The sequence below is a fragment of the Lepisma saccharinum genome, chromosome 4 (assembly GCF_977018435.1).
Source record: "Lepisma saccharinum chromosome 4, izLepSacc3.1, whole genome shotgun sequence".
NCBI lineage: Eukaryota > Metazoa > Arthropoda > Insecta > Zygentoma > Lepismatidae > Lepisma > Lepisma saccharinum.
The window spans coordinates 13,163,350-13,190,548 of NC_139232.1; the positions used below are offsets into that span (position 1 = coordinate 13,163,350).

At 34.9% G+C, this 27,199-nt stretch overlaps 1 protein-coding gene across 1 annotated transcript in view; it reads left to right on the forward strand.

Moving 5' to 3' along the window:
• The window catches only part of LOC145986386 (ATP-dependent translocase ABCB1-like), a 91,053-nt gene that overhangs the window by 33,452 nt on the left and 30,402 nt on the right, over positions 1 to 27,199 (forward strand). The window contains exons 8-17 of the mRNA XM_083120332.1: positions 44 to 215; positions 1,232 to 1,456; positions 6,168 to 6,293; positions 7,883 to 8,086; positions 8,914 to 9,084; positions 11,180 to 11,260; positions 11,728 to 11,861; positions 14,146 to 14,269; positions 16,903 to 17,046; positions 23,710 to 23,811. Coding sequence (XP_082976458.1) covers positions 44 to 215; positions 1,232 to 1,456; positions 6,168 to 6,293; positions 7,883 to 8,086; positions 8,914 to 9,084; positions 11,180 to 11,260; positions 11,728 to 11,861; positions 14,146 to 14,269; positions 16,903 to 17,046; positions 23,710 to 23,811 — 1,483 coding nt within the window. The remainder of the gene's footprint in view (positions 1 to 43; positions 216 to 1,231; positions 1,457 to 6,167; positions 6,294 to 7,882; positions 8,087 to 8,913; positions 9,085 to 11,179; positions 11,261 to 11,727; positions 11,862 to 14,145; positions 14,270 to 16,902; positions 17,047 to 23,709; positions 23,812 to 27,199) is intronic.

The following is a 27,199-nucleotide window of genomic DNA, read 5'->3' on the forward strand; positions in this document are numbered from 1 at the left end:
TGATATATCTGTAGCTAGAAAATATATTTTGCTTACCTTTCAGGTATGAATTGGCATTAAAAGAAGGACTGAAGATTGCTAGAAGGAAATACCTAGTTATGGGAATTGCTATGGCTCTCCTGTTTCTTGTAATGTACAGTTCTTATGGTTTAGCATTTTGGTATGGATCCGAACTCATTCTACAAGGTTTTTCAGATCCTGGAAGTGTATTCACAGTGAGTATAATGTAAACTCTTTGTCCATATGCTATTGCTAAGAGACTTAATGTAATTTTTTTTTAAAAAAATTTCTGATCTGCTTTAAAATTATACAAATCTGACCAAAGCAAATAATTACTTCTAACTCCCTTATATTTTTCATTCATTAATAATGGTCTTGATTTTAGTAAATAAATGTGTAAATATGTATCCCCATTGGTTCATCTGATTACATACATTAATTAAGGGAGTGAATGAACTATGCAGATTGTTCATGGAACATTTGTAATTTTATATTGGATGATAGAATATCAGATATAAGTAAATTTTTCATTCTAGTTTTTTTTTTTTTTACTTTTAACCACTGTCATTTTTAAAAAAAGATATTTACCTACGTTTCAGAGGCTGAATCTGCCTCCGTCTTCAGGGTAGCGTGAAGTCGTTAGGTCACATAAATGGTTGCCTAGGAGGATTATTCTTGGTGGCCTAGGCTCCACCGCGTCTGTCGGTCACAAGGACCTCTATATACAAAAAATTGTCAGGTAAGATTATGAGTGGCCCCTGACAATTTTTTGTATACAGAGGTCCTTGTAACCGACAGACGCGGTGGAGCCTAGGCCACCAAGAATAATCCTCCTAGGCAACCATTTATGTGACCTAACGACTTCACGCTACCCTGAAGACGGAGGCAGATTCAGCCTCCGAAACGTAGGTAAATATCTTTTTTAAAAATAACAGTGGTTAAAGTCCAAAAAAACTAGAATGAATAAATCACCACTGATTAGCTACAAAGAAGAAGTAAATTTTTGTATTGTACCGTATAATTATTGTAAATATATATAACACCAGATGGCATAGTAGTAATGTCATCACCTTGGGTTTGATATTGGATGGAGGCACATAGTAGTTCAGATCTCACATTAAACTGTAGGTCCCAATTAGCCTATCTGTGCATAAAAGTGGACTTAAGACAAAACTCAAAGCTCAAAACTCAAACTCATGTATATAACAACACTATACTTCTTTCATTTCAGGTATTTTTCAGTGCCCTGATGGGTGCTTTTGCTCTTGGCAATGCTGCACCTCATCTAACCACAGTAGCCGCAGCTATAGGTGCTATGACAAATGTTCTACATATCGTTGATAGAGTTCCTGACATAGATCCTTATTCCAAGACCGGAATGACTCCAGATGAAGTAACAGGCCACATTCAGTTTGACAATATTACATTTGTATATCCCTCTAGACCTGAAGTCGAGGTAAGTGTGTAATATGAATACAGATATATAGAGATAGTGAAATTTTCAGTGTAATTTCATGCAATTATAAGTATAATTTATTACAGAATATTGTAAAACATGCATATTCGAAAATAATTTAACTGCAAAAAATTTGGAATGAGCGGCTGAAGCAGCCAGTAATGCATTGCTATTGGAAAGTTTTGGTTCTTCAACTTTAATTACCAGTGACGTGCGGTGACATCGACACTTGGGGTAGCAGTCGGTGGCGTGCTCAGGGGGGGGGGGGTGGATCACACCCCTCCTCCCTTTAGGGCCAGTATTCCTACAAAAAAGAAGAATGTCAATAACAGGAAAAGATTGCAAAATTATGAATGAGTACTAGAAAAAAGTACACGTAACCCCACCCATATTCGAAAATAAAAAAAACTATTTGATTTGACTCTAAGCCAGAGATCCTGGGTTCGAATCTCGGATTGGCCATTTGTGTTCTTTGTGTGTGTCCCTTCATCAATTTTGTCGTACCAAAGGTGGCGGAAAAGCGAAGTAAAATAAACCAAATTGAGCAATTAATCAATGATTTGATTTCATTTTTGTTACTTAGCGTCGCTTTTTGTCACATTTGGTTAATTGCGAAGATGATACGATGAAATTGATGAAGGGACGAGCACAGGGAACGCCCATGCCCGGGTCGGGGTTCGAACCCGGAACTCCTGGTGTCGTAGCGCACTGTGATAACCACTCCCCCACGCTTGGTTGATTTGGTGACAGGTAACGAAACACAACACACTTTTTTGAAGTTTCTTCAATGATATTCATTTGACTTTTTGAGTTCTGAGATACATTTTTCATTCCAAATTATTTCATTATTCACTGCAACACATAGGACAAGAATGCGCACTCATCACGGGTTCGAATCCTGGCCTGGATTGTTCATATGAGGTCCCTTCACCAATTTCATCATATCATCACTCAATCCTCATTTTCGCGATAACCAAATGTGGCAGAAAAGCGAAGTAAAATAAACCAAACCAACAACAATATGAACACGCGTTCTCTTGCCCAAATAAATACATCCGTATTTATGACTGTTAGAGACAAAGAGTAGTATATTTAAATAAAACACTACTGAAACGAGAGTCAGAGAGAGCCTGAGCACATATTTGTAATTTAATCATTATATATTCCATATTTGAAAAAGAAAAAAGAAAGAAAGCATAACATTATTGTCTCCACATAACACGTTCCCATTTCATAAATAATAAAACAACACCCCATATTATACATATTGTACAACGTGTAAAAGGTTGTGTAAATACAGAGAACATAAGTACTGCAGAAAATTTTACCCTGAGTTCTTTAGAGGATTTACAAAAAAATTATGAGAGACCAATCCCCTATCTGTCCTATAGGAGATAGACTGGGGGACCTGAAAGCCTGGGCTTTCAACCATTGCAGCAGGGGGGCGAGGAGGCAAGGGAGGTAGAGGTAGAAATCTTCCTTTTCCTTGGGCCGGCCGTTTCTACCTGGAAACTGGTCTGGCGGAAGAAGAGCGAGCTAGGGTATCCAGCCAGCTTTGCCCGCGGAGAACACCGATGGACGAGAAGCGCGTGGAAAAGACAGTGTTGCGTATGAGCTGTGGTGGCTTTAACAAGACAATACATATTGTGATTTGAATATAATTCGAGATGTGAGATTGATTGATCTATCTCTGCTAGACTAGCTACTCCTCAGTGCACGTCACTGTTAATTACTGATAGTATAGATACTTTTTCCTATATAAAATGCTGACTTACATTTTATTAAGTCATAATATCCTGGGATTTGTGCAAACTGCCCATTTCTTATTTATAGTTGCTAATTCTGTGTAGTACACATACAGGGTTACCATATTTTGTGTAGTGAAAAAGAGTACATTTTATTCTTTTTCAATTTTCAGCAAAAAATAATAATAATAAATAAATAAATGAATTAACACATAAATTAGATTTCTATCTCAATATGTTTGTTTATGCTTTATTACAACTTTGTAATAGGTTATCTTTACAGTATCTTCTGACAAAAAGTGAAATAGAGGAATAAGCTAGCGAGTATGCATTTGGCATTGAATGGTATTTTTTACCTAGATAGAAACTATGAGAGGTACATTATAATTAACCCTGGAATGGTCGCACAAGCTCTTTAGTTCCATGTATGTGGTTTTAACTTTGTAATTTATCAATGATTGTTTTGTCAACACTCTTCCTCTGTCTAGCTGCATTTCTAACCTTCCTCTTTTACACCACAAATTTGTTTTCAGTGTTAGATCTTCAAGCCACTACAAGGGTTGCATTGAAGCCCCCTGCTGTGAGTCCATGCCCGACTATAAGCTTAGCTAGTTTTTAGTGAAAATCCGATCTGCCATTCCGTGCCCAATTAATGTAGAGTGCCTTTTTATAGTTTTATTGAATTTCAATTTTTATAGTTTTATCGAATCTTGATTGTTGGAAGAAAAGATCTAATTGTAATAATTGAGAATATGTGTTTTACAACATTAAATTGAACATATTTTAAGACCCTGGTCTCTGGTACCAATGCACATCCATCGACATAACTTTTCTCACACGACCCACGAAGGGTTAATTTCTTATGCTAGTTGCATCTGTTTTATCTTACCATTTTATTTTGAAGGTCAGTATGAGGCAATGGTGCACAATATGGCACAACATACTTACTATTTCCATTATATTACATACATAAATACTACTTACAATAGACAGAAACAGAAGGTGGTGTAGTTGAGTCCTATGAGGTATACATAATGATGCCCACACTTAAGAAGATTGTATGATATTTAACCTAATTAAGTCATTTCTCTCTGATCGAATACAATGCACTCAAATTGAGCACATAGATAATTCATCTATCAAAACCTTTTACTCCAGCTTTAAATCGTCAAAGATAGGTGTCCCTTAAGGATCTATACTTGGTCCATTATTATTCATCCTTTACATTAATGACATACCGAAGAACAACAAGACTCAAATTATCACCTATCCAGATGACACTAACATAATATGTAGGGCAAAAACAAAAGAACAATTTGAAATCCAAACTTACATCTCAATTACCCCAAATAACCCAGTAAGTACTTAAACACTAATAGCCTAAATGTAAACCATCAAAAAACAAATTTCATGATTTTTAACCCTGGCAACAATAAGAACGTTGATAACTTGACAGTTTACTTAGATGGAAATGTACTAGACTATGCTAACCATGTAAAATTTCTAGGATTGATCATTGATGATAAATTAAATTGGACATGTCATACTGGCTATATCTGTGATAACTCACCAAAAATCTTTATCTATTGAAAATCCTTTCACAATATAATATCAAGGAAATCAATATGAATCTTTATTATGGTATTATGGTCTTATTTATCCTCACTTAGATTACTGTGTAACATCTTGGGGAGGAGCAGCTCCCGTACATACAAAAAAAGTATTCACACTACAGAAAAGGGCTGTTAGATTTATATGCAAAATACCTTCCAGATCCACATGCAGAATTGCCTTTCGCAAGAACAAAATTATGACTTTATACTCGCTGTATGTTTATAAATCTATTATCTATGTACTTAATGACATGACTCAAATAAGAAATGAAGAAATTCATGGATATAATACAAGACAAAGACAAAACTTCCATATCCAGATTAACTCTGATACACAGATCACCACATTCTTCAGGTTTAAAATTCTACAACCCCCTTCCCTCTTGGCTAAAAGATACCACTCCCTTAAATAAAAGGGCCTCCCTCATGGTGCAGTGGTAGCATCATTGCCTTGTAATCAAGGGGTCCCGGGTTCGATACCCAGTGGAGGCACAAGTGGTTCGGATCCCACTTTAAACTGTAGGTCCAGTCCCGATTAGCCTTACTGTGCATAAAGTGGACTTAAAAACAGCAACTCAAACCTTAAATAAAAAATTGCAGCTAATCAAAAAATACCTCACAGACAGAGCTCTGTATGACATTATTGAACTATAAATTAGACTGGGTATAAGTCATAGAAGGAATGTTTCTCTAATTTTAAAAAAATCATGCATGTACTATATACTACATATATAAGTGTGTGTGTGTGTGTGTGTGTATGTGTGTGATGGTGTGTGTGTGTGTGTGTGTGTGTTCTTCTTAAATGTTCACATAACTACTTTTTATAGATGCAAAATAACTGTGTTAGATTATTTTGCACATACACACACACACACACACACACATACACAGACATATATATATATATATATTATATAAGTATATATGTTTATCATTGTTTTAAACATTGTGAATATAATGTACAATTTATGTAAACTTCATTATCACATATGTGCAGCATGTAAAAATTTTTGTTTTTATTATTATATTTTCATGTATCTGACGAAATCCATACCCATGCAAAATGGATCAACGGATGAATAAAAATTATGATTATGATTATGGCGAGCTCTGACAAATTTGCTGAAGATTTCACAGTGAAAATGTATTTTGGTATCAATGATTAAATAAAAATTGATATTTTCTGATGTGAATTCTACAATGATCAAGCATCAATATCATAAGTTTGCAAGAGCATCAGTGATTCAAATTGGTACCAGTTAAGCCTAATAAAAATGTTAAAACGTTTGTAATTAAGAAATTAACAAATCATAATTTTGTTATTTATATTCATTAAGTATTATTTTGTTTCAGGTGTTAAAGAATTTTAACCTTGAAATTCAACCTGGAAAAAGAATTGCCCTTGTTGGATCTAGTGGAACAGGAAAAAGTACTATCATTAGCATGCTAATGAGATACTATGATCCTTTTGCTGGAGAGGTAAGCAAAATGGTGAATGCTAAGGAGTACTCTTGTCAGAAAAGTAGTATTTTCTATTTACAGTTATTGCTGACTCAGAACTCATATGTTTAGTACAAAATGTTTGCATAAAATAGTTCACATTTCACACCTCATGTCGATAACATGATTGCATCAAAATTGACAAACCTTAGGACTTTTTCTCTCAAATTTTCACCAACCATCTGTCAACTTCCTCAGGAGAAGGATAAATATGATGATGGAGTTACATCGCAAAAACCTTACTGCATGTTTAAAAGATAGGTGTAGATAAAAATGTAACATGACATCATTGTCACGACAGCCTCACTTGTGTAGTGAAAAGCCATCGTGGATACAGTTCCATTCTTTCCCTCACCTTAATTTTACATTATTTTTCTTTGCACCTTTTAGGTGTTCTCTGAGTTTCCAAGATCAGGCCTCTCACAACACCTCAATGCTGCAAAACACTCCACACCCGTACTTCACTCAACAGGGTCACTCAAGGAGAGCATCATCAAAGAAACTTATGTTATCATCCAATAGAAACCAACTCTAAACTCAGACAGTCACAAACACATCCGATTTGAGACACTGTACTTAAAAAAATACCAGACAGCAAGAAAAGATTCGGATCTGCCATGCAACCCCTTTCCACCTGTCCTAGAAATGCTGCTGCATTATGCTGCTGTACCAAGCAGCACAATGCAACAGACAGCCCAACCTGCCAATCACCATTCTCCAGGGCTGCCAGATGACTGAAACCAGAACAATTGCCAGCAGAAAGCACAGCAGATGATGCTGGCCAAGAAGCAAGCACCAGTGCCACTGGATGGGAGAAATTGGAACTACCGCCACCCAGGAACAAACAAACTGACACACTAGTTCTAGTTTGAATAGTATTACAGTTATAAACTAGAAATAAATGTCTCTGGAAGGGAGCGCGTGTTCTCTCGAAATTAACAGCTAAAATTGTGTTTATGTGCTTGTAAGAACTGTAAACAGCCAGAAAAATAATTCCATTTATTGTAGGTATGCATTTATTTAATACTTACATTATGATTCCAAAATAACAGTAATATCTTAGGTAAAAATGCTGCATGATTTGACAATATATTTATTCTGTTATGAAGCAGTAACTTCAATTAATTCTTGTCTACACAAATCCAACTTTTTAAAAAATAAATAGCCACACTTATATAATAAGGTTTTGGTGCTATCCCAGTTTGACACTCTTGAGGGTGGCACCGTGTGCAGTTGCCAGCCCCTTAAGCCTCACCTGGCTCTGGTGCACTTTCTCTGCTACCATTAAGTACATACTTATAAACACCTAGTCATTTTAATTAATATCAGTCAAGGACAGACTGTTAATGCCAATGAAGGAATACACGTCAAGGACTAATACATTATTTTTTTTATAAATCTGGTGATTTCCACTTAATTTTGGACTTTTTCTAACTTCAGATACTGAAGTATTCCAACAGTAACAAATTAAAATAGTGGAGTTTTAGGGTAGATACTTTAGGGTGAGTGTGTGTGTGTGTGTAAACATTATAACTATAAAGTTCAATACTGATACGCTGACTTTACAGGTAAAACTTGATGGAAACAACTTGAAAGATCTTAATCTGGCTTGGCTTCGTCACCAAATTGGAATTGTGTCACAGGAGCCTGTTTTGTTTGATAATACAATTTGTGAGAACATTCGACTTGGTAGAGATGATATTAAATTTGATGACATTGTGAATGCAAGTAAAATGGCCAATGCTTTTGACTTCATTACCAGTTTACCACAGGTGAGTAAAAATAATTACATTTGCTCTGACTTGTTTGCAACCTCAGACACCTTATTGGAAACTTATTATTCAAGACATTTAATATTGCAGTGTTATGTATGTAGTCTGTTCTGAAGAGATTAAACTGTACTTCATGATTGTTGTGTAGTGGCCCGATAAGTCATGTCTGATTCTATAAAAAGAATGTGCTTTACAATCAATTGTTTTCATGTTGTGTTTACCAATTTCACAAGGCTTCATTTACTCCAATGTATATTGTATGACATGGCAATTTCACTCAAAAATTGAAGGATGGCACATTTTACTTTGTAACTCAAAAATTTCCAAAGTGTCACTTACCATGGTTTGTACCTGAGCCCTTCAAATTCATAGCTTTTTTTTTTAACGAAAACTCAGATTCTTGAGAAATAATGTCACTTTGTCAAGGGGTCATAAATTTTATTTTTATTACAGTATCAATGATTGCATTTTCTGGCAAATTACCTGAGACTTGTTCCAGAAAAGGTATTGTTGAACAAAAAACAAATAAAATTATTTTTTAAAATTTTACTCTGCTTATTAGCTATTTTGGGACAATTGAAAAGAAAAGCTGGAGAATAACTTCTTGATAAGTCACAAATCTTCATTAACTTAATGTAACAGAACCATTTATGCATACTTGAAAATTTTAATACTTGATAACTTTATGTAGATATTGTGAGATATTCCTGTATTTGTCTATGGTTATGTTAGGCTTTTGAAACATGAAGTTCAAAATTCCACAGTGGTATGAAATATTAAAACACACATGCAAAGATGATGAAAAATCCATTGTTTTTCCTTTGTAGAGTTTTGACACAGTTGTTGGGGACAAAGGTGCACAGTTATCTGGAGGCCAGAAGCAAAGGATAGCAATTGCAAGAGCTCTTATAAGAAATCCCAAAATTCTCCTTCTAGATGAAGCTACTTCTGCTTTGGACGCAAACAGTGAAAGCATTGTACAAGAGGCTCTTGACAAGGTAAGAATAACAGACTCTGAGCAATATGGTTAGTTTATACATTTTAACTTCTCTGTAACGGACATTCCTGGTAAATTGTCTATTGAGAAATGTCCATTCTTTAGAAACAAGCTTAAAATACTATACAATTGTACAAAATGTTACCTTATTTAATTGTTATTGGCTAGATCGTATGTTTTTTCTTCTCGCATGAGAAAATTATTCAAAGGTTGTCAACTTTCAAACTAGGTGTGTTGGGGAGAATGCACCTGGTTACCACAACAGGTTTATTTTCAGTCCAGGATTTAGGATGTTTTGTTTTTCTCTCTTAAAATGTCACTTATCTGAAGTTTTCCAACAGTAAACAGTATGGCCATGTAGCAGCAAGTATTTAGAAGATTCTCTAGACTATAGAATGTTCTTTCACAAAGGAGTTTCTTTATCCGTACCTTTGCTGCCCCTGTTGCAGTCTCTCGTTTAGACAGAAATCTGTGACTTTGACATCATCATCCACATTCCTTCCATATCTGCATCAAAGGTCAACAGCTCCCAAGTTTTGGGAACGAAGGGAAGTTTTATTCCTTCAGCTGGGGGTGGAATGTACGGTAGGCACTATGATTGAATATTGTGCATTTTTTTTTGGTATGATATAAATATCTGTATCATCAAAAGTAGTGTGTAGTATGTAATAAGGGATTATGTCAATAGCAATTAACACTTCAAGAGATGTTTTAGAAGATACCTATACAAAAATGTACTATTTGTGTGATATTTCTAAATTTTATATTAACTTAATGACCCCCCACTCACACAGACACAAATAATTTACCTTCATTGAACACTGTTAAACTTTTGAAAAATGGACTTGGTTTACGAAGCCTCCCCTGATAACCCATGAGCCCCCCTGGAGATCAATTCTAGCTACAGGCCTGACTACGAGTATGGAAATGATTTGATTATGGCATTCCTAGATATAGAAAAGGCATACAATAGCATGAACAGAACAAAGATTTGGAAGGCTCTAAGAGAGAAAGGAGTAGAGGAAAAGATAGTGTGCAGAGTTCAGAGCACATACAAAGCCAACCAGAGCTGTGTGAAGACAGTGGGAAGAACAGAGTGGTTCAGTATAAGTAATGGACTAAAACAGGGAAGTGCTCTTTCCCCACTGCTCTTCATAATTATAATGGATGCAATTAATGAAGAGGTGGGGAAGAAGATAAGAGAGGAGGAGATGAAGGCCCTGTTGTTTGCTGATGACTTAGTAATATGGGGGAACAAGGAAGAAGAAGTACAGAGACAGCTTGATAGTTGGAATGAGGAAATCAGAAGAGCAGGAATGAAATTCAGTGCAGAAAAGAGTGAGGTGCTAATAACAACAAGAAACAGAGGCAGAAATGAACCAAGAATAAAGATGGACATGGAAGAGTTGAGGGTAGTGGAGAGCTTCAAATATCTAGGAAGCATAATTGAGGGAAGTGGAAGAATAGATGAGGAGGTAAACAGAAGAGGACAAATGGGTGGTGGACTATATCAAAGCATTCAAAGCATTCAATGATATGGAACAGTGATGTACCTATGAAATGCAAGAAGGTAATGTATAATGTGCCAATAATTATGTATGGAGCAGAGACTTGGACAATGACAGAGAGAGACAAAAGAAGATGCAGGCAGTTGAGATGCAATTTTGAAGAAAGTATATTGGGGAAGACTAGAAGGGATAGAATAAGGAATGAGGAGATCTGACAGACTGTGGGTGTGGTGAAGCATCAGGACAGGATAGATCATGCACAGATGAGATGGTTCGGACACATGATGAGGATGAATGCAGAAAGACTACCAGTAAGAGCTTACCATGCACAAGGAGTGGGAATAAGGCCAAGGGGGAGACCAAGATGTCGGTGGAAAGAGCAGATAGTGGAGAGTGTTAGGAGAATAGGACAAGATTAGAACACCCTGGAAAGAGAGGAGTGGTGGAAGACCAGGAAAAAATTGAGAGGCTTGACTTCTATACCGACCCAGCCAGAGGCAGGAAACAGCGAAGGATGATGATGATGACTATGATTAAAGGAAATATATAATTCTGTATAAAAGTTGATATGTTCCTTTCTTTTCTCAGGCAATGAAAGACCGAACAACTATCATTGTAGCTCACAGGCTGTCCACTATTCAAAATGCAGATGTTATATATGCTCTGAAGGCAAGTACCTTTCCTGTCATTTAATTCTTACAGAATATGTATAATTTTGAAGTTTTCAGGACTTTTCTACTCATACAAATACATGCTCATTTGAGGCGAAACAACCACAAGCTTTTGTGTCATATCATTTGTCTTGCACTTTTTAAATTCTTCAAATATTAATGATTTGCTAGCTTATCATGAAAGAAGAAGAATTTTAAAGAAGAGCAGGGTTACTGTGTGATCACCCATTTCTAAAACATATTAAAGAAAAATCATAAAGTGGTACTTCCACATTTATTCATAGGCCTGCACACTTAACTGAGCTAATTTCAATTTATTCATGTTAATTTCACTTATTATCCTGATGAATTTTGTTAAAATTGTGAGGTTCCTGTAAAGGATTTGATTAAATGAAAGCACTTGTGTTGTTCACGTCACTACAATTCATATTCATAAAATTTACAGGTATTTATTTTACTTGATAGGATGGAGCTATAGCTGAGTGTGGAACCCATGAACAGTTAATGCTAAAAGAAGGCTATTACTACCAATTAGTGATGACACAAACATCAAAGGATGATGATTATTTATCAAGTGACAATGAAGCAGCAACCTCTGAGTAAGCTAACAGAAATTATAAACTATCATTTTATCTGTCATGATAAGAATATGAAGAAATAGTAATAATAATATATGATTTTACATACCATGCAACATCATCATCATCATCATCATAAAAACAACCAAGATGAAAACCTACCTTCACCTTGTTGGTAAGCCTAACCCTCTTCATGGATGGGAAATAAATGCGTGATGTAATAAAAAGGTTGAAACATGGTTAACATTACTTAAAATAGGTTAAAGAGTAACTTGATGGACAGTTATGTTGGTGGAATGGCCAGCCATTACCTGCAACTACCACAGAATATCCATTCCATTGACTACCTGATCATGGAGTCAATATTTTATACGTTTTAACAGAGTTTAAATTTAAAGTAATTATAGTAAGTAATTTTAACCATGTTTTAACCTTCTTATCATTGCTTCCACTTGTCTCCCATCCATGAAGTGAAGACAAATCAATGTCTCTCAGTAGTTTAAAGTATTAACAAAGTTACTGTACTTGTAATACACAAGGAAATTGCATCATTCTGAGAGGAATGTTCTCAGATATGTGATTTGTAGTATGCAAAATAATTTATGGTTATTTTCTCTGGCTTTCTATAAAAAGATTATTCATATTCATGTAGGTAATGAAAGTGACTTAACATCATAAATTTTAATTTCACCCAGACATTAAACTTGGAAATGCTCATCGCAATGATGATGGGAATTAAACATTAGAGTATACAAAAAGACTACTTGTAACATATTCACATTATCTATTTTGTATGAAAAGTACACAAACTTTATTATAATTTGTCGCCAAATAGTACATAATTCATAAATATTATGAATTAGCTTCACAGACAGGACATTATTTTTACATGCAAATAAACACAGTGATAACATAGACAATTGCAAAGGATATGTAGGTTTCACGACAGCACAACATTTCAATAGTAAATGAAGTAATAATTTTGGCATGGGTGTTTCTGGACCTAGGTATGAATGCAACTTTAAAAATCATAACCATCAAGTTTACAACTTGGATATATTTTTAAGTTCTTATGTTCTGTCTTAACAAAAGCTTCTGACAATGCAAGTGTTAGATTTTGTACAGTGCGTTCGAAAAGTAACTATACACCTGTCATGCACCCATCTTGTTGAATCCAAGCATTATTAATTTCGTCCTCAGTTAGCTCTCCCATGAACTAGTGAATGATTTCACAAAAATGTGCTGAATTTATTGTTTCTGCGAAGAATATTAGACCGACTATTCCTCTCCTGGATATTGCAATCGACACCCCAATCTTCTGGTCATGTAGAGGAATTTCATGTACAGCATGTGGGTTGTTGGCAGACCATAAACGTGAGTTATGTGCATGCACATACCCTGACAAATGGAACCATGCCTCATTGGTATAGAAAACATAGTCGCAATATCGTCAGAATTGTTCGCTAGAAACTGTTTAAACCATTCACAGTATTGAATTCTCTTTCCACAGTCTGTGGCTAATAACTTTTGAACTGCTTTTACTTTGTGTGGGATGAAACTGAGCTTCTTACAAACTGCCTTGTGTGCAGTTGCAAGACCGATGATTTTCTGTTGGGCCAACCTTTGCATGGACTTGTTGAGAATACGTTGCATAGCAGCTGAAATGTCTTGCAGTTATTCTTCATCGAGTACTGATGGTTTACCACTTTGCTCATAGTCCCTTACCAATCCCGTCTCTCTAAATTTCTCAATTAGCGCTCTTACACTATGTTGATTAGAAACTGGTGTACCTGGAAATCTAATTGGAAACTGGTCTTTCACTGCCTGTGTGTACTCACCATGCTCACGGAAGATGTATTCAATGAGAAATATTCGCTGTTCTAAAGTTAACACCATTCTGAACGCACGTGGAAAGACACGGTGTCAATTGTTCAAAGGTGATGAACGAACACTCAATGAGCAACATAGAACCAGACACACCTTCTCGTCTCAAAGCACCAGCCTGACTGGATTGTGGAAGCAAACTGCACACAACGCTGGATTACCAACCTTTGCAGAAAACATTACTCCCAGCGTACTGAATACAATCCCTCAACATATAATCGTGTTTATATAGGTGTATAGTTACTTTTCAAATGCACTGTATAATGCAATAAATTTTAGGTTGATAGATTTAACACACAAGTAGCATATATATTTATAATGAACACCATTCAGTTTGATGAGAAGTTATAACAAAGAAATATATAAAAAATTAATATAATATGATTATCAATGTTACCAAGTTAACACTTCTGTCTAAAAGTTTTTCAAGTATAGGCGAGAGGCACCACAAGCGACAAAGGTCAAGAACTACCCAAAGAATGTTTTCTCGGTCATCAACAGGCTATGATCAAGAAAAAGAAGAAATGCTAGAGGAATTGAAAGAGGTAATAACAAAAATTTACACTTGTAACTTCTTTGAAGGTAAAAATTGATTCTTTTTTTGGGAACTATGCTTAGGTCAACTATGGCCTACAGACTGCTATGTATGTAGTTAACCTTTTAACATAAAAGCCTGAGTGTACTCGGGTTTTTAATTTAGACAAAAATATAATATCCCAAGTATATTCGGGGTAACTTCTTTTTATCCGTACACATTTTAAAAGGATGATTATATTCGTTTCTCTATGTTTCTGCATGTTTCCGTTAGATAGTGCTGTTGAAGTTGTTGTTTACTTGTCTTTCCGGTACATGTCACTAATAGTGCTGTTGAAGTAGTTGTTTTTTTTTGTTTTTTTGTCTTTCCGGTAGATGTCACTAATCTCCTTCTCTTGACGTTTATTTTTGTCTATGGCGTAGGTGTGAGAAAGTCAGTTTGGGTGTCTTTGTTTTGTGAAAATGGAGAGTGAAGAAGAGCTTGATATTGAGTTTAGTGGTTCAGATAGCTCCGAAGAAAGTCATGAAGAAAGTTCAGAAGAAAGTGATGTGTCAGATTCATCGGAAACTGACTTTGCAAGTGCCAGACAGTGGTGTGAAATTGATATTTCTGGACAACTCCCAACTGCCCGACCATGCTTTACTTTCACAGGTAAACCCGAAGTGAATTTCGAGCCACATATTGAGGATGTTATGCACTACTTTTGTCAGTTTATTGATGATGATTTTGTAGGAATTTTGGTGACTGAAACTAACAGATATGCAAGGCAGACAGTGGCACGAGAATGGAAAGACACAACAATGGACGAAATGTATATTTTTATTTCACTCATACTGTTACAGAGTATTGTAAAGAAACCTACCTATCAAATGTACTGGACTAAGAATCCATTTTAGCTACACCAATTTTTCGACAAATTTTGCCATTTCATAGATTTGTGAATTTGAAGAGAAATCTGCATTTCTCTGATAATAGTACATATGATGCTGAGAGTCATCCTCAACCAAAACTGAATAAAATATAGCCAATTTTGGATCACTTATCGACCAAATTTAAATCTGCTTGTACTCCAGAATGAGATGGGACAATTGATGAAAGTCTGATGTTATACAAAGGACAGTTGGGATGGGTCCAATATATACCTATGAAACGAGCCAGATTTGGCATCAAGTCATTCATGCTGTGTGAATCGGCAACTGGTTATGTCTGGTCCCTAATAATATACACAGGCGCTGGCACTAAATTTCATGAGGACTATAAAGATTTACCCATGTCATCACAAGTTGTCATGACACTCATGAAACTCCTGCTGAATATGGGATACTGCCTAACTGTAGACAACTACTACAGTTCTCCCCAGTTTGCCGACATTTTGATATCTAATAGAACAGATGTGTATGGCACTGTGCATCCCACAAGAAAGAATATGCCTCCATCGTTTCAAAGGATAAAACTGAAGAAAGGAGAGACTGTAGCTTTCCAACGAGGTAAACTTCTTGCACTAAAGTGGAAAGACAAAAGAGATGTCTCAATGTTATCCAGTTTCCACAGTGCGGAAATGTAAAAACATGTAGACAAAGGAACAAAGATGTTGTGAAGCTTGTGGTCGTATTTGCATATAATGATACAATGGAAGGTGTTGATAGGGTAGATCAATATAGTGCAAACAATCCATTGCCACGAAAGCGAGGTAAAAAATATTATAAGAAAATATTTTTCCATCTCTTAGAACTAGCTGTGTGAAATGCCTTCGTACTCTACGGAAAACATGGAGGACGGAAGAGTGCCCTTGACTTTCCTGTCACTGTCATTGAGAAAATGGTTCCTCATCATCAAAGAGAAGAATTTTCGCCGAAAGCAGCTGGTCGCCCCTCAGCAACTGCAACACCAATGCGACTTGTTGGTCGCCATTTTCCTTCAGTGATTCCTCCAACTGAGATGAAGCAAAATCCTACAAGAATGTGCAGGATGTGCAGCAGTGTGCGTGATGCTAGAGGGAAGAAGGCTAGAAGAGAATCCAGATACATGTATGAGGAATGCAGTTTAGCTTTGTGCATTGATCCATGTTTCAGGGCTTATCACACAGCCAGTAACGTATAAACAATGTATTTCACTTTTATTGGGTACACTTATACACGTTTTAGGACATGTTTCAGGGCTTATCACACAGCCAGTAACGTATAAACAATGTATTTCACGTTTAGTGGGTACACTTATACACGTTTTAGGACTAATGACAAAGTCCCTATAATATAAACAATTGTTTTCAAGTTCACTAATTAGTGTTTCAGTGCTATTTTGTGTTTATTTTGATTATTAATATAACTTATCTTGATTTTTTAACAAGTTCTATTGGTAATATTTTACTCATTGATAGCACGAGTATACTCGAGGCTTTTCAGACGCATGTATCTCATTGTTGAGTTGCCAACAATCAACATTATTATAACCATTTATAATGTTCTTAACTGATTATTTCAACCGAGTAATAAAAAAATTACATTCAAATCGAAACAATTTTTTTTAAAAAAAATCTGTATGTTAAGAGGTTAATGTTTTATTCTCATTCATGACAATTTCATCCTTCAAATATCTGCACTTCCAATAGTTATTTACAAATGAATCTCTTGTTATTTCTTGCAGAAACAAATAGAACCAGCTAGCTTATGGCGCATACTTAAATTTAATTCTCCAGAACGTTGCATGCTGTCTATTGGTCTGATTGCAAGTGCTGTTGGTGGATGCATTATGCCTATATATGCACTATTCTATGGACAAATGTTTGCTGTAAGTTTTTCTGACAAAATCAATAAATAAAAGATACAGAATTATTTTTAATGTAACAGTAAATTTTGAAAACTCTTTCCATAAATTGTAGGTAAATATAATACATATTGTGATGAAAACTACTAAATAATAAAATTATGAGGTACGAGGATTAATATAATTGAGTCATTCCATGCCAAATCAACCACGGTCTGAACCTTGAGATCTCAGAAATTGATAATCTTTGGTGCAGTGGTAGTACCAGTTAAGTTGACGAAAACTGCCAAATTTCAGATTCTTTCGGCTCTTAGTTTTTAAGATATTGACTTTCAAAAAAGCCAAAATCCTAAAATTTGACAACATTTTGAAATCTTTAAACAGCTGTAGATCAAAAACTATTTGACCAAGAGAGCTCAAATTGGTGTAATTTTCTTCTGCTTTTAATGAGCTTTAATTTGAAATACAACATGACTGTGGTATTTTTGAATTTTGTAATTTTTAAAAGATTTGAAAAAGTTTTTTTTTGAAAATCTCATAAACACCATTTTTAATTGTTTTTTGGAAAAAATATGTTTTGAAGATATCAATTGACTATTCGTGTGGAAAATTTCATAATGGGACGGCAATGGGTTCCTATGTAAATTATTTATTTTGTATTGTAATTTTTGTGAAATTTGCTAAATTTTCTGACTTCCATCATAAAACCACAATTATATGCTGAGTGGTAATCTATTTTGTAATTTTTGGGCTACAAATAACATGAAAATACCTAAAATTTATCACTTTTAATATCAGGTAAGCAAATTGAAAAATGTACGAGGGGAAGTCATTAAATAACAGGAACTTTATTCTAAACTTCATGGAGATTTATGCACAACGAAAATTTGTGTTTCGGCACTCAAAAAAGGTTCCTTAGCAAAACGCCATAAAGGTGTCATGATGATCAAGAGGTATGTGCCTGCGCAATAGCTTGTACAACATGGCCACTACACAGTTGACTTTCACCGTAGAAGAGCAACGAAGTGTTATTTGTTTTTTGTGGTCAGAGGGAGTGAAACCTTCTGAAATCTACAGCAGAATGAAGGTTCTATATGGAGACAATTTTTTTAAGTCAGGGGAGAGTGTATGGGTGGAAAGATTTAAAGACGGAAGATGAAATGTCAGTGATGAACACCGGAGTGGGAGGCCAGTTTACGTGGCAACTGAGGCAGTGATACAGCAAATCAATCAGCAAGTCCATTAATTTAGTACACTCTCTCCTGACTTAAAAAATTGTCTCCGTACTGAACCCTCATTCTGCTGTAGATTTCAGAAAGTTTCACTTCCTCTGACCACAAAAAATGAGTAACACGCCGTTGCTTTTCTACGGTGAAAGTCAACTGTGTAGTGGCCATGTTGTACAAACTACTGCGAGGCGCATACCACTTGATTGTCACGACACCTTTATGGCATGTTGCTAAGGAACCTTTTCTGAGTGCCGAAACACAAATTTTCGTTGTGCAAAAATCTCCAATTATAACATCATTAAGCCTTGTTTCCATGATTATGAAAAAATAAATATGCTGACCAAGGCAGTAATTCATTTTATTAAAAACATAAACTAAACGTAACGTTTCAACCTTCTAGCAAGGTCTTCTTCAGACTCTGTATCAAGTGCAAAAGTAACAATATACAAAAACAGGGCATTATATATACACAAACATTATTCTCTCCAGACTATTAGAAAGTTGTTATGGAACTTTCTAGCAGGTGGCTTCCCCTGTCAACTGTACTTTCACCTAAAAGGCTAAACATATTTACTTCCATATAGGGTCAATCCATATGAAGTCATACAACATGGTTGCTTGACCATTTTTAAAAAAGTTTATTTTTTGTGTGGTGTGAGCCTCATATGTTGACAGTTCAGAACAACTGTTATTTTATTTTTACTATCACCGATTTGAAGATGGCGGGCATTCTTTTATTATGGCGCGCGTCATTTTTTCCATTTGTAAGCATCAGCGGCAACTTTTTTATCTCAGCTCTGGTAAGTCCTACGACAATGAGATAAAATCTGTGATGTTAAGCACATTATAATCTACAATTATATTTCTGTGTAATTTTCTAAATATTATTCCTTCATAATAAATTTTAAGGTCAAAATTGTGTATTTTAATCGCTCAAAATGACATTTTCGGACATTTTTTTGGGCAGGAAGGCAGTTTGTTTGACATGTAAATTTTTTAGTGCAAGTACCTGTGTACCAATACTGTATGTCAAAATTATTTGAAGCTTGAGACTTTAATATTGCTTTTTCTACAGGGTCATAAACATGTACTTTTTGTTAAAAAATTCCGAGTTCAGGGTTAAATATCTCTGGTGGGCAGTTGTTTAAAAATCTGAAATTTGTACACAATACAGTACTCCATGATAAGTAACTTCAGTAAAAATTTTGAGTTTGAGATTTAATTGGTTTAAGAGATACAATACTCGTGAAAAATCCAATATTTTATATTAAATATGGTATGCCTAATTAAATTTTTTATTAACATTTTATGTTAAAATTTTGCAAATTGTAATTTGGAATGTCAATGAACAACATTTCAATCCTGAAATGGATCTGCAATAAAGTATTTATACGAGGGCGTGCTGAAAAGTAAAGCTTCCTATGTTTTTATTTTCTTTGATACCTTGTAAATGCATTTTGGATTTTGAGCAACCATACATTGCACTTATAAGACTTTCCCGCTTCTCCAATGAAGGTTTCAAACTTCTATCGCCACGGAGTGCTGAACTATTGCGAGGAAAATGGCAGCATCTAACCATGTAATGTTGGTGAAACGCCTGAAGTAGCGTGCAATAACGAGTTTCTAACTGCAGAAAATGTGCTACAAATTGACATTCATCTGAAACTGAGGACATTTTATGGGGATGAATGTATAGACATCAGTACTGTGCGATCTTGAGTTTAGTCTATCATGCTCTTAAAGAAAACCCCAGCTGAAGAAATCTCAGCTATGTGAGAGAATGGAGCGAAAGGCGGCGAACTGCAACTGATGGAGATCATCGGAATCGTGTTCAGCTTGTTATTGCACACTACTTCAGGCGCTTCACCAACATTGCATGGTTAGATGCTGCCATTTTCCTCGCAATAGTTCAGCACTACGTGGCGATAGAAGTTTGAAACCTTCAATGGAGAAGCGGGAAAGTCTTATGAGTGCAATGTATGGTTGCTCAAAATCCAAAATGCATTTACAAGGTAACAAAGAAAATAAAAACATAGGAAGCTTTACTTTTCAGCACGCCCTCGTATAAATACTTTATTGTAGATCCATTTCAGGATTGAAATGTTGTTCATTGACATTCCAAATTACAATTTGCAAAATTTTAACATAAAATGTTAATAAAAAAATTAATTAGGCATACCATATTTAATACAAAATATTGAATTTTTCACGAGTATTGTATCTCTTAAACCAATTAAATCTCAAACTCAAAATTTTTACTGAAGTTACTTATCATGGAGTACTGTATTGTGTACAAATTTCAGATTTTTAAACAACTGCCCACCAGAGATATTTAACCCTGAACTCGGAATTTTTTAACAAAAAGTACATGTTAATGACCCTGTAGAAAAAGCAATATTAAAGTCTCAAGCTTCAAATAATTTTGACATACAGTATTGGTACACAGGTACTTGCACTAAAAAATTCACGTGTCAAACAAACTGCCTTCCTGCCCAAAAAAATGTCCGAAAATGTCATTTTGAGCGATTAAAATACACAATTTTGACCTTAAAATTTATTATGAAGGAATAATATTTAGAAAATTACACAGAAATATAATTGTAGATTATAATGTGCTTAACATCACAGATTTTATCTCATTGTCGTAGGACTTACCAGAGCTGAGATAAAAAAGTTGCCGCTGATGCTTACAAATGGAAAAAATGACGCGCGCCATAATAAAAGAATGCCCGCCATCTTCAAATCGGTGATAGTAAAAATAAAATAACAGTTGTTCTGAACTATCAACATATGAGGCTCACACCACACAAAAAATAAACTTTTTTAAAAATGGTCAAGCAACCATGTTGTATGACTTCATATGGATTGACCCTATAGAATGTGGTTGGGCTTTATATCTCACGCTCTTTTTCCTTCATTTTCCTTCCTTCTCCTCTCCTCTTTCTCTCTTGCCCTTTCCACTCTTTCTAACACAAGAGAGACAGAGGAGAGGAGAAGGAAGGAAAATGAAGGAAAAAGAGCGTGAGATATAAAGCCCAACCACATTCTATATGGATGTAAATATGTTTAGCCTTATAGGTGAAAGTACAGTTGACAGGGGAAGCCACCTGCTAGAAAGTTCCATAACAACTTTCTAATAGTCTGGAGAGAGTAATGTTTGTGTATATATAATGCCCTGTTTTTGTATCTTGTTACTTTTGTACTTGATACAGAGTCTGAAGAAGACCTTGCTAGAAGGTTGAAACGTTACGTTTAGTTTATGTTTTTAATAAAATAAATTACTGCCTTGGTCAGCATATTAATTTTTTCATAAATCTCCATAAAGTTCCTGTTATTTAATGGTTTCCCCTCGTACATTTTTCAATTTGCTTACCTGATATTAAAAGTGATAAATTTTAGGTATTTTCATGTTATTTGTAGCCCAAAAATTATAAAATATACTAATATGAAGACTTCAACATCAACCACTCAGCATATAATTGTGCTTTTAAGATGGAAATAAAGAAATTTAGCAAATTTCACACATATTACAATACTAAAAAATAATTTCCATAGAAACCCATTGCTGTCCCATTATGAACTTTTGCACACGAATAGTCAATTGATATTTTCAAAACATATATTTTTTTCAAAAAAATAAAAATATTGTTTTTGAGATTTTCAAAACAACTTTTTTCAAGTCTTTTAAAAGTTACAAAATTCAAAAATACCACACTCATGTTGTATTTCAAATTAAAGCTCATTAAATCAGAAGAAAATTACACCAATTTGAGCTCTCTTGGCCAAATAGTTTTTGATCTACAGCTGTTTAAAGATTTCAAAATGTCGTCAAATTTTGGGATTTTGACTTTTTTGAAAACTAATAACTCAAAAACTAAGAGCAGAAAAAATCTGAAAATTGATAGTTTTTGTCCTCTTGATATGTACAATGTATAAACAAAAAAATCTAAAAAATCTGAATCCTAAAGGTTCAAAAATAATTTTTATCGGTTGATTTGACATGGAATGACCCAATTTAACAATAAACTACAGTATTTTTAATCCAATACCATATGATAGTTTATAAATATTCATAGAACCAGGCTTGGTGGGGGTTCCTGTGTAGCCAAATGGTTAACACTCTTGCCTTTGGTGTGTGTGTGGTCCTGGGTCCAATTCCTGGTGGGAGCCTCCACAATTTCAGTGTTAACCCAGCATCGTGAGGACAATTGGGGAGCTACTTGAAAAGAAGAAGTAGAAAACTAGAAAACAGCAGAGATTGGACTTGATACAAGACCAGCATTACCCAATGAAAAAGCCACACTGGCAGGCTTTGGCCCTTATAAGGGGTTATTGGGCCATGGAGTTGTGTCAATCACTCTCGATATCATTTTCAAATATGCTGAGTCAGTTCTGATCTGATTAACCTGTGGAGGCAGGATGGTAACTATATAACTAAATTGAAACAAACACATTCATTTAGAATAAATTAAAATATAACATTATCAATGATAAAAATAAAGATAAGAGTGGCCCATTAGGGTTGAAATCTACATTAAAAAGTCCATTTATTTAATTCCACTTAAGCAGTGTCGTATTCTGGTTTACTGCAACAATTCTTATTTATTGTATATATTAATTACATATAATAGAAATAAAACATGTAGTATGCAAGTAAAACAAAAACAGAAGTCCAACAACTTCAAATTTTGCGGCAATTTTGATATATATGAAAAAAGCCAGGAAAATACATGGGAAAATATACCAGTGCACTTAATTCCACATCAACCGATGCTCAGATAAGCTAATGAGGACTGTGCCTAAAGTTTAAAGTAGGCTTTGAACCACTGTGCAATATGTGTCTCGCCAGGAATTTAAGGTATCCTGTAATTACAATGTAAGAGCATTAGCCACAATGCTATTGGGAAGTAAATTATAAGAAAATACAGAATATATTAGAGTAGATTTATTTTTTATTAAGCTGGATGTTTCACATTTTATGCCTGTTCTTATAACCATCAACTGACTGGGTTATAAAGTCAAGAAATCTAATTAACTTTTTCCATAAAATAATATCCATAACATTGGTGGAAGTGAAAATTTTCTGTTCTATACTGTAAGGATACACATTTGATAGAAGACAGAAGATATGAATTCCAGGCATGAAAGAAATTACTTGAAAAGATTTTGTGAAAGTTTTAGTTCCCATCAATTAATTCTTTTTTGAGGTGAACTGGAAGATGTTTGTCTTGCAAACATTGAAATTTTCCAATTTGTAAACTCAGTTTGGATAGTTACATAATTACATAATTAATATAAATTATGGATGGAGATCTTTGAAGTCATGTTTTTTTCTTTTTCTAAATGCAGAAAGAAATTGCTTCTTTTACTATGAACTTGTATGATACTATGAAATTGAATAAGATAGATTCAAGTTTCTCCTCATGTAGTATACTAAATTGAAATATCTTAATTTCAGACATTTACCTTAACAGGGGATGAATTGAGATCTGCTGCAATATTTTGGTCCATAATGTTTGTGGTTTTAGCAGTAGCTGCAGGCCTAAGTAATGGAATAAGAGTAAGTAAAATAAATATTTCAGTGTTCTGGGTTAGTACCAGTATTGTGATCGTGATTACATTCAAACTTACATAAAAAGTTTCTTTACTTCACCTACCCTCGTTGCATAGACAGCCTCATCTTTCCACCCTCTACGGCCTGACGCCAAGTATTTCTGACCACACATGAAGGTAAACGATCCCCGGTCCCACGAAAACTGAACGTGCTAGCTGTTCCCTCCGAGAAATATAGCAGACTTGTTTTTCTTCGAGTTTTTGCTATGTGCTGAAGTTTAATTGTATCATAGTGATACTTTGGAGTGTAGTAAGTCTATAATATCCTAATCTCGTTATGAACTTGCATCTGACATTCATAACAATCTGGAAAACCCTTTTACAGTCTAAGCGACTGCTAAATGCCTTAAGTTACCTTGACTAAGTTACCTAGACTAAGCTTCAGAGGGAACAACTCCCACCCACCTGTTTCACCAGCCCCAAGACCAAAGTTTCAATGAACGCAGCAGCAGGACAAGAAAGTGAATGTTGTAAGTGTTCTATGGTCGACTGGCTGAAGACGAAAGCTTTTAGTTCATTGAACCTTGCAGAAAAGACAGCAAACCAACATCTATCCTAACTGAATTAAAAAACTAAAATGAAATCGTACACAAGGCATTTTCAAATGAGTTACTACAACACTGTAAAATGATTAACTGGATATTCTTCCAGTGACAAATTATATTGTTGTCCTTGTTTGTTCCTGAGAAGGGAGTCTGGAACAGTTAGGGTTTTTTCACATTTACGACTTCTACAAGTCTAGCAAACGTCATGAAAAAAACTCAGCCATCTATATGCCCTTTTTGCATTGAGGACGTTTGAATTGCAAGAATACTCAACTCTATGAAAAAACGTCAACTTAATCTACGAAAAAAGGGATGAAACAGGTTTCGACAAAACATTATGTTTTTCTCTGATTACTCATAAATTGGTTTTATTAAATTTTTCTTTGTTGCACATCAACAATTTTGTTTTTAATGTTTTCTTTATATTATATCATACTTGCTTTAAAATTATTATTGTCACATAATTTTAACTTGCCTCATGTTTGTCATGTAGTTTTATTTGGTTCGTTTCAATAAGGGTTGAATTTTACTTGATTTACTGTATTATATTAAAACACCCATTGGGAGGGGGGGGTAAGTGCAGGTGACCTGTTCTCCTGCCTGATTTAGCACTGCATGCCATTGCAAAACACACAAACAAACACATATATACACACATACATACATACATACATATATCTACAGTGCTTTTATACTGAAAAGAAAGGTTTCAATATTCTTGAAGTTGTTTTGTTATTGATTGACTGAATTAGGTTATTTTACAGCACTTTTCTGCCACTTTTGACTATTTGCGACAATGGGGATGAATGGATATGCAATGAGATGGATGAAGGGACAATAACAAACACATATGGACGACACGACACAATTCCTACAGTGGATTATCCTGGCTGCAGGTTCAGGCGCCAGAGCCTCATTAGTTTACAAAATGCAGTCCAGGGTGTACTACTTGGGTATGCTGACATTTGGGTGCCTCAGGGGTTTATCCAGGATTTTTCCCTTTGGGTGTAAGTTTGGGGATGTTAAGTGCATATTTTGGACCATTTTTAAAATGTTCGCCATAATTCAATTTGTTCATTAATATTTCCAGAGATTAACCCCACCCTTCCCTTCACGTAACATTTCAGTAGAAAAAATATGTCAAATGCAGGGAATGATGGAAAATAGATTTTTGTGATAATGTTAACATTTCAGTCTAACGTTTCGAATATTGCTTTTCGATAATGTTCAGTACTTGATTTAATCAATTGTTAGATAAAACACAAGAGATGACATTGAAAAACACAAAATTTAAACATATTATTACCAGGAATCATTTCATGCAATTCTTAAGCTAGCTATAAAGAAAATGGAAACATTTGCGTAATATTTTTTAACTGTACTTGTATGGTTCTTGTCGTAGGTGAAACTCGGAGTTCATCTTGGGGGATGCCCAATCCATCGATGAAAAATCAGTGCATGGGTGTGTGCGTGCTTGCCTGTCTGAAGTAGTAGTAATAAGTACAGATATAATATGACTCTTGAATAAATGACCACATTGTGAGCAAAGCGAGCAAGAAAATTTTTAGAACTATTTATTTTCAAACTGATATGCATACTTTAAATTAAACATAGCAACAGTATCCCACGATGTTTACTCTTTACAATCTTGCTTTGCTCGTTTGGCATCCTCTTTACCTCAGCACATGCTCCCTGCCCCCTCCTGTTCTAGCTTCAGTTAGAAAATATGCATATATATATATATAATTTTAATAGTTCTATGTAGCGAGTGAGTTCCAAATTTTGCTGGTGTTTTCAAATCTCTGTTTAAACAATGATTCACAAACTGAAATAAAGTAATGAAACTCTCTATATATTTAGAGCATGGAAACGAAGACTTAAAAATAAAATGGGGATGCACATTTGATAGATACCTGGTATTACTTTTGAACGGAATCGGTCAAGGAATTTCATATTGAAGTTATATACCCTTACAAAACTAGGGCCTCCCCTATGGCGCAGTGGTAACGCTGTCGCCTTCTAATCAAGGTGTCCCAGGTTCAAAACCTGGTGGAGGCACATAGTGGTTCAGATCCCACTTTAAACTGTAGGTCCAGTCCAAATTAGCCTTACTGTGCATAAAGTGGACTTAAAACACCAAATAAACCAACCTTACAAAACTTTCGAAAATACACTTGGCTCTGTTGAGAGTTTATCTTTCAAATACTGAACAAGAGACTCTAGGTAATTAGGAGTCATGCCTCTTTGCCTTAAAAGAAAACCAAATAACATGTGGAAATACATGCATGGCATGTTAACTGCAAAGAGAAGGCAAGAAATGTTTATTTCTAAATTGAGGTAATGCTTTATTTTCAATTATTTAAAAATTGAATAGCATTAATTTTACTTTCCAACACAAAGAGCACAATGAACCAAACAAAATTTATCTCTCCACGTTTTCCAGCAGGGAGTGGCAAGTGCCGCCGTGCCCCCACTGGTGCGCCTATGGTCAGATATAAATTTGGGACTTAATGTAAATTAAATTTCTTTTTATGTTAATGCCTTATACTTCCTTTGCTTCTTCTGAGAAGTTGGAAAAAATTAAATATGTCATTATGTAAGGGAACCGACTAGATAAAAAGAGGAAGACAATTTTTACTAAATCTATATCTTTGCAAACTGACAATAACTTTAATTTAATAGGGTGGCAGTTATTTCACAGAACACTATGACGTTAACGCTTCTCTATTTCTATCTGTTTTGCTTGTTAAGCAGCGGCACAGCAATTGTCCTTAGCACCCAGGCAACCCA